The 14,551-nt window shown below is 31.1% G+C and overlaps 1 protein-coding gene across 1 annotated transcript in view; it reads left to right on the forward strand.

Moving 5' to 3' along the window:
* The window catches only part of UBL3 (ubiquitin like 3), a 46,447-nt gene extending 38,560 nt beyond the window's left edge, over positions 1-7,887 (forward strand). The window contains exons 3-4 of the mRNA XM_017610866.1: positions 5,077-5,241; positions 7,290-7,887. Of these exons, the coding sequence (XP_017466355.1) occupies positions 5,077-5,241; positions 7,290-7,354 (230 nt within the window). The 3' untranslated portion in view covers positions 7,355-7,887. The remainder of the gene's footprint in view (positions 1-5,076; positions 5,242-7,289) is intronic.
* The last annotated feature ends 6,664 nt before the right edge of the window (positions 7,888-14,551 follow it).

Genomic DNA, 14,551 nt, shown 5'->3' on the forward strand with positions numbered 1-14,551 from the left:
AATGTACCGGCGGCGGCAGCGGCAACCACAATCTATTACCAAACGATGCACTTGCAACGATGCAAGTGGGTGTAACAGCATAATAATGGTAGATACTTTCCTACAATAGCCTTGAAAGGGGTTTAGGCCAAGTTTCTTCGATTTGTGGGGTATAATGGCCGCCACTGATACGAATGCACTTTTGTGAGTTGCGTATAGTGCGCACCGTTTACTGGCGAATCACAACTACCATTAGAATAAAATTTGGTTTTGTGCATTGAACCTAGGAGCGACTGCTCGTATGATAAGCACAAATTCACTATGAGCATACGAGCGGAACAATGCAACCATATTCGAATGGCGTGGCGAATGTGGAGTGAAAGGCTGCTTAGTGAGTTGCAACTTGTATGGGGAACAGGGATGAAAAATTTGGTACAATTGTACCATTTTCCAACGTTTGCTGACTTAAAGGTACGTTAGGTACAATCACTTGATTTTAGGTGCAATCATATTTTTATCAGATGCATTTTTAGTTGTTTTCTTTTTCCTTTACCTTTACTTGTAGGCATGAGAGTAGCTTCGCTTTCATTTTGAAGAATAAACAATTCTAGTGAAAAGTGTTCAAAAGCAAGAAAATATCGCATTTTCTATAATTGAGACAATAGCTTTTGAACCATATTCGCTATTTGATTTCTGTAAATATATTTAAAATGCTTTCGAAGTTACTTAACGCAATTCCCATTATTTTCTCTAGACTTGCTTGCAAAGGGTGTTGCTTTATAAAAAGCTGAATAAAAAAGTAAACTTCTCAAAGTGTGTTTTTTGTCTTTTTCGCCAATTTTCTTCAGTAGTGAAAATTAAACAAAAAACAAAGCTTCTTCGATTCCCATTTGGCTATAGTCTATAGCAGCTTCGTCCAACTCATACGCACGCTTACGCAATCACGTTTTGTGTCGAAAGCTCATCGATACACTCAAAAAAAAAACTGCAAACGTAGCACGGAGTTTTATTTTTACTAAGGTAACGTAATTATGCAATGGAAATTGCAGTGAAAAGAATAAGTAAAGTAAAGAATAAGCGTTGACGCATCGAAAATTTAAAACTTTTCGTGAAGAATTGGAAAGTAATTACGGAGATTTGCTTTTATATACGGAAGTACAGTATTGGACATATCTATAGCAACCCCCTTTCAAAGCGATATTGTTTGCCACTTATGTCTCATTATTTATTTTTAAGAATTTTCAATTAAAATACTGTTCATTCTCTAACAGAACCCATATAAACCAATGTTTTAAACTTTTTAAAAGACCGCAAAAAAGTGCAACAAACTTTCCCTTAAATTTCAAACTTTTTTCTCAGTAGCTCTAGAATTTTTTTGAGTACACAGTTTTATAGCGCAATTCAATTTTGTCCAATAATGTGGAAGTTTCAAGTCGCTAAAGATTACCGTTGATTTTTTAGAATTTTTTTTGTCTTATTTGCTTCCATATAACGACTAAACACAATTTATTTTTATATGGCAGAAACCCGCAACATCCTCGGCGAATAAAAAATTTAAAAAATCATCGGTAATTTTTAGCCACTTGAAACCTGCACATTATTAGACTAAAATCCAATGGGCTATAAAACTGCGTATTCAAAAAAAATTCTACCGCTTCTGAGAAAAAAGTTTGAAATTTGGGTGAAAATTTGTTGCACTTTTTTGCGGACTTTTAAAAAGTTTTAAACTTAAGTTTATGTGAGTTTTGTCAGAGAATGAACTGTATTTTAATTGAAAATTCTTAAAAAAAAAATAAATAAACATGAGTGGCGAACAATATCACTTTGAAATGGGGGTGCTATTGTATTGGCCAATACTGTATGTGAGTTAAGTCGCTCTAAAGGTTAGGAAAGATTTTTTAAATTGAAGTAAGGAGATCCTCTAAGCATTTTTTAAACGGATTCTACCCCAGCTAATGAGGAACTTATTGAAGATTGAAGATTTTAACATTGATTTGGCTTTTTTATGCGGTGAGACATGACTTGGACGTAGCTGGTATATAGATATAATAANTAAACACAATTTATTTTTATATGGCAGAAACCCGCAACATCCTCGGCGAAAAAAATTCTAAAAAGTCAGCGGTAATTTTTAGCCACTTGAAGCTTGCACATTATTAGACTAAAATTTAATGGGCTATAAAACTGTGTATTCAAAAAAACTCTACCGCTTCTGAGAAAAAAGTTTGAAATTTGGGTGAAAATTTGTTGCACTTTTTTGCGCTCTTTTAAAAAGTTTTAAACTTGAGTTTATGTGAGTTTTGTGAGAGAATGAACTGTATTTTAATTGAAAATTCTTAAAAAAAAAATAAATAAACATGAGTGGCGAACAATATCACTTTGAAATGGGGGTGCTATTGTATTGGCCAATACTGTATGTGAGTTAAGTCGCTCTAAAGGTTAGGAAAGATTTTTTAAATTGAAGTAAGGAGATCCTCTAAGCATTTTTTAAACGGATTCTACCCCAGCTAATGAGGAACTTATTGAAGATTGAAGATTTTAACATTGATTTGGCTTTTTTATGCGGCGAGACATGACTTGGACGTAGCTGGTATATAGATATNATAATAATAATAATAGATTGGCGCTTACACATATGTTAGTGTTTGGCCGAGCTTCTCCTCCGATTTGTGGCGTGCGCCTTGATGTTGTCACACAAAGCGGAGGGACCTACAGTTTTACGCCGACTCCGAACGGCGATTGTATTTTTATGAGAAGCTGTTTTTCATGGCAGAAATACACTCGGAGGTTTGCCATTGCCTGCCGAGGGACGACCGCTGTTAAGAAAAAACCTGTTTTCTGTATTTTTTTGCGATGTTGCTTTGATCAGGGTTTGAACCCACNTCTAAGCATTTTTTAAACGGATTCTACCCCAGCTAATGAGGAACTTATTGAAGATTGAAGATTTTAACATTGATTTGGCTTTTTTATGCGGCGAGACATGACTTGGACGTAGCTGGTATATAGATATAATAATATTAATAATAATAGATTGGCGTTTAGTATTTAGTATTTATTTAGTATTTATTTATTAAGCCAATCAGAATAGAAAATCTTACAGGCTTACAGNGCTTTGTCGCCAAGGAAGAGAGAGGACGGAATATTCGACACAGACTTTTTTGACTTAACAAAATTCCAAAACGATTTTGGATTTGTTTTTAAGTTTTCTTCAAAACTTAAAATGTAATTTCTGTGCAAAAATTTATCTAGACAAGCGAACTTCTTTTCAAACTCTTTATACTTTTCGAAGAACACCATATTTTTACTATTTTTAAACTTGCGGAAAAACTTATTCCTCAGATTTCGAATTTTCATCAGGGCTGCATTATGCCAGGGAACTTTGTACTTCTTTTTTGAAACCAAAGGAATAGACTGTTTACAAAGATCCACAACTGTTGTTCTAAATTTCTCGAAAGAACTGTTAGTGTCTAAGTTGTAAAACAAGCTATCCCAGTTAATTTCTAGAAATAGATTGTTCAAGTCAAAAAAGTTGCAACGCTTAAAATTAAAAGAAAGATATGATGTATCGTTTCTAACTTTGGCAAATTTNGCCTTGATGTTGTCACACAAAGCGGAGGGACCTACAGTTTTACGCCGACTCCGAACGGCGATTGTATTTTTATGAGAAGCTGTTTTTCATGGCAGAAATACACTCGGAGGTTTGCCATTGCCTGCCGAGGGACGACCGCTGTTAAGAAAAAACCTGTTTTCTGTATTTTTTTGCGATGTTGCTTTGATCAGGGTTTGAACCCACGCGTTGCGGAGTGGAAGCGCGCACTGCTTACCACTGCACCACAGCGGCCGATAATATAAGCTCAGTTAAAAAACAAAAAACCTAATCAAATTGAAAGTACATCCATCGTCTGTATTCATGTGTGAAATAAGATTAACTAAAAACCCGCAAACGAATAATGCAACTTTTTTAGGTACAATATTTTTCATTTAGGTGCATTTATTTGATGATATTAGGTACAATCTAAAACTTCCATTTTTCAGAGAGTGTGAAAAGAGGAGAAGGCAATTGTTGGTGTTGCAATTTATTTTGCTATATCCATGAGCATTAGGGTGGGCCTTTAAAAATATCTACGTATATAATACAGGGTGTAAAATAATAACTGTTGCACAGTATACTTTATTTTTATTAATTAAAAGTAAATTTTAAACTTCGCGAGATACGTAAATGCGTCACGCAAGTCTTTTCAGGTATATTTTTTCTTAGACTTTTTAAAAAAAGAAAAACTGTATAGGGTTAGTCGAATGAATGGCCGTCCTAGTCATCTGTTCCGGTCTTTACGATTGCTGAGTATGAGGCCCTATGTTGTACAAAAGGGGGACTCACAATGGAGGAAATTAGCCAATGGTTACAGAAGATATGGAATAAATTAATTGACGAATACTTGCGTGCTGCTTGTGCTTTTCTCTCCAAAAGTTTACCGCTGGTAAACCCAAATAAAAGTTAAATTTAAAAACTAATTAGTAAAATTAAAGTAAATTCTGTGTAAAATTTACAAATAAAATACTTTTTTCGCAAAATCTTTAAAATGCCCTTTTATTATCCAAAAAACCTGTGCGACAGTTATTATTTTATACCCTGTAAATACCTTTAAGAAAATTAAAAAAAATTGAAAAATTTTTAGGGATCCGATACCAGAGTTTAACAAATTTTTAAATTTTTCCCTTTAACCTGCTATGTATAAATTTTCTACGAACAAAATAAAAGGGTGCCTACTCAAAATTTAAATGTTGAAATTTTTGAGAACCAACCTAATGTATATAGTGGGTATTTTAAAGGCCACTGTAATTAGCTGCAAATATGAAACTGGTTCTTGTTAAACCAAATAGTACTGGTTTAAAGTATGTACTACAATATTTCTTCCACCTTAAAATATCACTGTGCTACTGCCGAAACCAGCCTAGGATATGTACACATACTTTCAGAAAATATTAGCAAAGTCCGGGCTAGTTTGAATTGTCATAAAACTGTCGCACAGTGCATTTAAACCTCCATTTGACACACTAAATTTTAAATACATGCATTTTACAAATTTTCCATTGCAGATTGGGAACGCGAAGCCGTCTCCAAGGCCGAAATATTACGTCTCATTTATCAAGGTAGATTTCTACATTGCAATGTTACATTAGGAGCACTGGGACTTCCGCTAGGCAAAACGACTGTAATGCATTTAGTGCCGCGTGATAATTTGCCAGAACCCAACTCGCAAGGTAAGTGGATATGGATTGGTATCTACAGTTTTATTGATTTACTGAATTTTTCTTACGAAACTAACATTAAGCTTCATTCAAATCACCATATTTAATTAATTACAATCCAGTAGGCTGTGTTCGGTCGAAAGGACAAATCTCCCAGCCGCACGGCCACTGGATTTCCTCTTGGGTGTCAGCCAGAGCAGAAAATTATTAAATTTCGGATATCAAAAACTATTATCCACCCATATTGCGCACAATTTGATTTTATCGAAAAAATCCTTTCGTTTTAATCTTCTTGCATATCTCGGCCAAAGAAGTTCTCTCACTAGTCGATTTGAATGAAATTGTTTAGACTGAACATATAACAACCGTCTGTCAGTGAGTATTAAAACGTAGTACGTTTAATTCTTGGGAAATTTTCCTTATTTCTAGAGAAATCGACAGCCCCTTCGACAGTTGTAAACTCTTAAGGTTTTAATTTGACATAAAATTCGTGTTCAGCATGTCTAAAACCCGTATCTTAAAAAATATTTTCTTAGTTTTAGAAAAATTTACAGTTTGTTTTTGACAGCTGTCAACTGTCAAACTATAAATTTTATGGCATATTCAGATTAAGCCTTACAACAATATTACGATCTCGCAGTTTTATTATAATCGTAACAGCCCTTCTAATTAAAAATTAAAAAAAATTATAACTTTAAAAACCTTAGAAATATTTAACAAAAATCACTGCTGGCTCAGTTTTGCACTTGGGAGATTTTTTCTACTATGCGCGTAAAGCATAGAAGGATTCTACGTGTAATTCTAAGCAAATTTGCCGAAGAAAGTATGGGTCTAAAATCAATTTCGAGTTTGCCAAATTGGAAAAATAGGTTACTTAGCATTTTGCTGTAGTGTCGTAAAGAAGTGCTTAAATTTTGTATAAAAACTTGCTATAAGGGGTTTTTGGTATGAGGAACCCATTTCTGCGCTTATATTTTTCCTAAACTTCCACCAGAGGGCGCTACAGTGAAAATTTTCACATTTTCCTCGAAATAGGNATGGCATATTCAGATTAAGCCTTACAACAATATTACGATCTCGCAGTTTTATTATAATCGTAACAGCCCTTCTAATTAAAAATTAAAAAAAATTATAACTTTAAAAACCTTAGAAATATTTAACAAAAATCACTGCTGGCTCAGTTTTGCACTTGGGAGATTTTTTCTACTATGCGCGTAAAGCATAGAAGGATTCTACGTGTAATTCTAAGCAAATTTGCCGAAGAAAGTATGGGTCTAAAATCAATTTCGAGTTTGCCAAATTGGAAAAATAGGTTACTTAGCATTTTGCTATAGTGTGGTAAAGAAGTGCTAAAATTTTGTATAAAAACTTGCTGCAAGGGGTTTTCTGGTATGGGGAATCCATTTCTGCACTTATATTTTTCCTAAAACTTCCACCAGAGGGCGCAACAGTGAACATTTTCACTTTTTCCTCGAAATAGTNGAAAGTATGGGTCTAAAATCAATTTCGAGTTTGCCAAATTGGAAAAATAGATTACTTAGCATTTTGCTGTAGTGTCGTAAAGAAGTGCTTAAATTTTGTATAAAAACTTGCTATAAGGGGTTTTTGGTATGAGGAACCCATTTCTGCGCTTATATTTTTCCTAAACTTCCACCAGAGGGCGCTACAGTGAAAATTTTCACATTTTCCTCGAAATAGTTTCACACGCGCATAGCAAAAAAAAAATTGCCCCGCCCTAATGTACATGTTTCATATTCGAGAAAAGCACAAAATCCCTGTTTCAAATAAAACATTTTATTCTATGAATTATCATACTTGCATTTTTTTATGTACTCCTTTTTTTCAATGTTATTCTTTGTCTGGGCTCTAAAAATTCAGCCTGGCCCGGGAAAATTAAACCCCCTCACCCCGTTTTTCGACGGTCTTGGTGATCGGTTCAAATATATTTAAATCAGAAACTAAATTCATCGCTTAACTTAAGTAAAATTTTCAAAACGCACTCGAATGTATATAAAAGTTGAGTAACAAAAATATTTTCTTTATCTTCCTCTTATAAACAGATCAAAGACAAAAGAGTAAAGGAGGTTCCAGTAGATGCTGTTCAACGACATGCTGTATTTTGTAACTAAATTAGCCAATAGCAAATAAATTAATTTAAATATATTATAATTATAATGCATACAAAAGAAAAACAAAAAAAAACGGAAGAAATATATTTTCTAATAATTGAAGTTAAACTCAAATAAGCGAGTATAGTTTTAAATCAAAACTAAATAATATAAACAAATATGAAAATGAGAATACGAGTATTTGGTAGAATGTTTCAAATGTGAAGATTGTGAATCCAAGTATAGTAGTTGGCAAATTTTTAAAATAGTGAAAATTAAAAAACAAAATAAATTTAATTTAAAGTGAAAAAGATAATACGGAGCAAGTCTTAAAAAAAAAATAATTTAAAAAATAAATAAATAAACAAAAAAGCTGAAAACTTGTGAGAAGCAGTTATTAGTACATTTAAGTGTAGGGGTCTAAGGAAACTTAGAGGTTTATAGTTGTCGACCGGAGAAGAAATTTGTGCAAAAGGGTTTAACATAAATAAACATATGTATAGTAATAAATAATATAACATACTTACTTACTTATATATATATAAACATATATATTNAAAAAAAAACGGAAGAAATATATTTTCTAATAATTGAAGTTAAACTCAAATAAGCGAGTATAGTTTTAAATCAAAACTAAATAATATAAACAAATATGAAAATGAGAATACGAGTATTTGGTAGAATGTTTCAAATGTGAAGATTGTGAATCCAAGTATAGTAGTTGGCAAATTTTTAAAATAGTGAAAATTAAAAAACAAAATAAATTTAATTTAAAGTGAAAAAGATAATACGGAGCAAGTCTTAAAAAAAAAATAATTTAAAAAATAAATAAATAAACAAAAAAGCTGAAAACTTGTGAGAAGCAGTTATTAGTACATTTAAGTGTAGGGGTCTAAGGAAACTTAGAGGTTTATAGTTGTCGACCGGAGAAGAAATTTGTGCAAAAGGGTTTAACATGAATAAACATATGTATAGTAATAAATAATATAACATACTTACTTACTTATATATATATAAACATATATATTTACATTCAAAATAACGTGTACTTGTAGATATAATATTTATGTTAATAAAATTAAGTAGTGAATTATAAACAAAGACAGAGTTTATGAAATTCAATTGCATTGACTTGAGTTTAGTTTACTACTCTTTGTATGTATGTATGTATATTAGGCCGTACCACCTTTCAGGCAAACGAAAAAGTGCGCCGCACACCGCTGAGTCTAAAGAGTTTTTGCAAGGCAATTTGAAAAAAAAATTGTTTCGCCAAACCTTTATCGTGCCACAAACATTCGGCAATAAAAACAAATTTTTAAAATAGTTCTGCTGAAATCATCGAAATATTTCTTTAACAATAGTTTAATTATTTTTGGTGAGCTTAAATTTACTGACATCAGGGTGGTGCGTTAGGAGAATCAGAATGGAAAAGCTGAAGGTATAAGGAAAATTTAAAAGGGCGAACCCTACGTTCGAAAAAACAATCGAGATTGTCTTCGAATCAAAATACTTCCCTGGTAAAAGTCACGTTTTTTGACGAGCCTTACTTTACTGACGTTAGGGTGATAACAACTGAGAACTGGTATGTAGGTACTAGAATGGGGTACTCGATGCTTTGGAAAAGAAAAACTTGCTACACGAGACAAAATTATTGTTAGCTACATATCTCATATTTTAAGATCCGACTGTAAATGCTGAAGATATGCCGAAAAATGCAAAAGGGCGACCCTACGTACGGCGAAAAACAAATCCTTTTCCGAAATTGCCTAACAAAAATACTTTAGACTCAGGTGTGTGCGAGGAACTTTTTTTCTGGAATGGCCTAATGTACATATGTACGTATGCATATGTATGTATGTAACATAATTTAAAAGTTAAATGGAGAATGCAAATTGCTAACAGACGGCTGCGAACTGCGTGCTATGAGTGAAAAATGAAAAATGTGTAGTCAGAGGCAGAGGCAGAGTGGCAAGTTGTGTAAGAAGAAATTGAATTTTGAGATTGCGTTATTCCTTCCATTTAAAATTGAGTTGTTATTGTAAAGTGTTTGCTAGCTAAATTTTACTTTAAATTTACATTTATATACAATTTACCGTTACACTCGAGCTATATGTGATTGATGATTGTTTGATTGATTGTCTATTTAAAGCCGCATTGAAATGCAAATGTGAAATGCAAATTGTAAATTGCAAAAGAGAAAAGGACGGCGTATAGAAAATGGAAAATGGCATAAGGAATAATATGGCAAATAAAACAGCAAAAAAAACATTCAACAAATTTTCGCAGGCATAAAAAAGAAAGTTATGTAGAGCATAGATTTTCTATATATGTATGTATTTACATATATATGTGCATTAGGGCGGAGTTGTTAAGAGCAAAATTTTCGAAGAAAGTGTATAGTAAATTCAAATTCTACGATTATCTAATTCTGTGCAAAAACGTTTGACCCTCCCAATTTTTAAAAGAAAAAGCAATATGTCGTAGCTTTATTGGTCAAAATTTATTTTTCATTGTGCCAAAAAATTTTAAAATTGCAATAGGTTTTGTGAAGTAGTTTCTTAAATTTGTAGAAAACACAAAATTTTTGAAAATGAAAAGTTAACTTCGTTCAGAAAAAATTATAATAATCTGATGTTTCTTTTAAAAATTGGGAGGGTCAAATGTCATTTTTGTTATAAAATTTGTTCACCATTTCTGCTTAGAATCGAACGTAGAATTCGAATATGCCATACACTTTTTTCGAAAATAAATTACTCCGCCCTAATGTGCGTACATATGTGATTACGTGCACATACATTTGTGTGTATTAATTAAAATTGTTATATATATATTCTACATATTAAAAATAGTTTTTTTTTATAAGCCAGCATAAAAGAGCATTCAGAAGGTCGTCGTATGTCTTTCAATTTTATAAATGTCCGCGGGTATGTATGGATGTAATTGAGGAATGTGCAAAGAAACATATATGTAATTAGAATAATTCAAACAAAAAAGGTACATACATGCTTAAACAAACAAAAATCCTACTAGCCACGTGAAAAATGAAGCCGCGCTAATTTAATAAAAACAAAAAAAAATTTAAACAAAAAACAAACTGAAGGCAAAGCAAAAATATTATGACATTCACACCCAGTACAGATACATACCTACATAATTGCAATGCAGATATACATATGTATGTATGTACGTATAATGCTTTAATGGCGGCTATGTATGCATGTATTAAGTATAAAAAATCAGGAAGCATCATGTAAAATAAAAAAGAAAACACAAAAAATTCATTTAAAAAAAAAAAAAACAGTTCAACCATAGTCAAAAATGCTAAATTATTGCTAATTGCGGTTTACAGTTACAAAATCAAAATAATTTTTATCGAAAACCAAACAAATTTAAGGTACTCCAACTTAAGAATTGTAAAAAATGTGTGAAATTCTTTTGAAATTTTTAGTCAAACACCTCAAGGCAATTTTATTTATGTAACACCTTAAATACCTTGGCATATTAATTAAACAAAATATTGTTTGAATTTTATCTACATATTTAAATTGCTACTCAGTAAATTGAAAATCACACTGACTTATCGTATATAGTTTTTGTTGTTTTATTGCTATTATTTTATGTTTTTCAAAATGTTTTTTTTTTTTTTTAATAAACGAAGCCTCCGAAAATTGTTAAATAATAATCGCTCCAATAAGAAAAAAGCAAGTATCTAAATTAAAATTTTTTTATTGAATAATTTTGTTAAACTGTCGCAAGAGGGTTGCATTAAGTTTCAAATAACTCACCTATGGCGCACTTCTAATTTTCAACGAAAATTTGTAACTTTATTGGCGAAATCTTATTTGTTTTTCTTTTAAAATAAAAAAATGCTTTTATTTTCAAGTCTTACCCAAGTCATTCAATCGCATAAAATATGCAATGAAAAGTTTTAAAGCCGAAGGCTAAGCACACCCCTAATGTTTATACAGTGAGTATTTTGCAATGTTTTTGTTAATTTATTATATAAAATTTTTAATTTTGTAATTAATAGTTTTCATTTAAATAATCGCTATCTGAATAAACAAAGGTCCTAACTGATTTTTTTCAAACCTGCGCTTTTGTACAAAAGTCTGAGGAGAACTTACCAAAAACAATTTAAAAACAACTAACTATTAATTACCGTCATTTAGTTAGTTTGAGTGTTTTTAATGAGCAGGGCTTTGAAGACATTGGCAACTGAAGAATTTATTTTTTTTTTATTTTTTCTTTTTATAACTACTTTGTAAAGAGACAAAAAAGCCCTTTCTATTTACAGTGACGCAAACGTGTGTTCCCATGTTTCTTTTTTTATATTCACAATCTTTTTGCAAGTGAAATTTTTTTTACAAAAATATTGTTCATTCTTCAGCCCAAACTGTATACCAAGTTTAGAAGAATTCAACCAATTTTCAGCAAAATTTCGAACTTTTTAATCTGAAACTGTAGACTGTTTTGAAAGTGCAAGTTTCAAGCGGCTAAAAGTTAAAGCTGATTTTATGGGTTGTAAAATCACGTATCCAAAAATGTTCTAAAAATTTTGATTAAAAGGTTCTAAATTTCGATGCGAATTTGCTGATTATTTTTAATTTTAACAATTTTACTGCTATTTTATAAACCCAAAAAGGAAAAATCGTGTTGATACAGTTTCGCGTTGATTTTTGATGAAGACACTTTCGCGCTACGAAAAAATTTCGATGGACAAATTTGTAGTGTTAAGTGTGAAGTTTGTGGTGATATGTAGATAGATGTGTTTTCGCATCACTGAGCCGAAATAGCATGAACAATATTNGCGCTACGAAAAAATTTCGATGGACAAATTTGTAGTGTTAAGTGTGAAGTATGTGGTGATATGTAGATAGATGTGTTTTCGCATCACTGAGCCGAAATAGGTTAAACTTTAAAGCATGAACAATATTAAAAAAAAAAAAAACAAAAAAAAATAAACTTGAAAGACATTGCGAATTAAAAAAAGCTACATTTGAACACTTTTTGAGTTATGGTATTTATATTAAGGTAACGTTATACAGTTTTATAGCCGGCACTCAGTCTATGTCGAGTAGAAAAAAAAACCAAAGGGAATGCGTTGTGTTGTATAAAAAACTCATTTTTTAAACGGATTAAAAAAATGAAGAGGTTATCAATTCGCCGGTATATTTTTTTATGTATGTTTCCGCATGACTTTTGACCACCCTAAACGATTTCTATAGTTATTTTTTTAAAGGAAAGGTGATACCTCAGAGGTAATCCTAGACTAATTTGGTTTAGATCCGACCAATGGTTCATGAAGACATTAACGGTNTTTTTAAACGGATTAAAAAAATGAAGAGGTTATCAATTCGCCGGTATATTTTTTTATGTATGTTTCCGCATGACTTTTGACCACCCTAAACGATTTCTATAATTCTTTTTTTAAAGGAAAGGTGATACCTCAGAGGTAGTCCCAGACTAATTTGGTTTAGATCCGACCAATGGATCATGAAGACATTAACGGTACTCTTAAATTTTTATATGAGAATTGAAGTCGGTTTTATTTTTTTGCTTAAAAATTACTTGTTTATTTTTGCTTCATTTTTATTTCTACAATTTCATTTTTACTTACAATTATAAATTTTTATTGCACCTATTTTTGTTTCTTTTGCTCTGTTTTATTTTATTTTTAACCGACTTTAAAAAAAAATGAGGAGGTTATCAATTCGTCGGAATATTTTTCTTATGTATGTTGCCGCATAACTTTGGACCACCTTAACGGATTTCTACAATTCTTTTTTTTAAGGAAATTTTGGCCCATACCAATTTGGTTTAGAAGTGATCATGAAGAAATTAACAGTAAAATAAATTTGTATGTGCGAATCGCAGTCGGTTTTGTTTTTGCTTAAAAATTACTTGTATGTTCCTAGTTTGGTTAATTTTTGTTTTCACTAATCTTTTTTTTTACATTTAATATAATATGCTTCTGCAATTATCTCTTTCCATAGCTTGCCAAGAAAAACGTAAGTGACATTTTTTCAAAATTTTCTTTTTAATGCAGAATTACATCTAGATGCTCTACGGGCATTTCTGCATCAAGAAGGAATTTTTTGAAAAATATGTCGCTTACGTTTTTTTGGCGGTTAGGGCTCGATATTTTAAATATTGAACAGAATTCGTTGTAAACACCCCGTACCCTTCTATAAAGTGTCACACTTTTTTAAAACAAAATCAATCTCTTTGAATATTAAATGAAAATTAGTCACGCCTTTTATTCTCGCGCTTTTAAAGAAATTGATTTACCTATTTACTCTCATTACTAAATGCATACCTACAGATAGATATGTTTATGTGTTTTTACTAAATTAAATTTGCTCGGTCGCAACTCTAACCTCTGACTGATTAGCTTAATTAATGTGCAAGCAATATCCCAAGCTTTTAACCGTATTATAACTTATTTACTTGTATGCTTTATTTATAATAAATTTTACTTACGTATTCGTAGATAATACAGAAATCATTGCCAAGTAAGTTAATTTATTACATACTCATTTATTTGTATGTTTTTTGTAAAATTGTAAAATATTTTAATTTTTATGTTAAATTTTCACTTGTGTATTAATGTCGTCGTTTTTTTTGTCCTATTTACTATTTTATGTATGTATGTATATTTGTAATGTATAGAAAGTAAACGAATTTGTTATGACTTGTAAAGTTTTATTATATGGAAAAATGTATGCTATAAATTGCATTAATGACAAACTTATTAACTAAATAAATAAATAAACCGAAATTGTAAATTATCAACTTCAATGGAACAAAATATTAAAAACATGTCTTTTTTATTAAAGTTTAATTTTTTTGGGGAATGGTTTTTTTAGAATGGTTGTAATATCGGTACATAGGTAGTTTAACAAACAATTGCATACTAGGGATGCCAGTGCTTTTCTAATCCCGAAAATCCCGAGATTTGCTTGTATTAATCCCCGGATTCCGAAAAATGTGAAATAATGAATTGAAAGTAAGTACTTGTTTATGATTTTTGAAGTTTAATTTTTGTAAATAGCCAAATGGAACTTGCACTTTATTGTACTAAAATTGAATGGGCTACAAAACTGCATACTAAAAATTCTGAATAAAAAGTTTGAAAATTTGGTGAAAAGTGGATTTATATGGTGTTTGTTTTATAACTAGCCAGGCTTTTATAAAAAACATATTAAGCATATAAT

This window comes from Rhagoletis zephyria, unplaced genomic scaffold (genome assembly GCF_001687245.7).
Source record: "Rhagoletis zephyria isolate East Lansing unplaced genomic scaffold, Rhagoletis_zephyria_1.1 Rzeph_scaffold_00350, whole genome shotgun sequence".
Lineage (NCBI taxonomy): Eukaryota > Metazoa > Arthropoda > Insecta > Diptera > Tephritidae > Rhagoletis > Rhagoletis zephyria.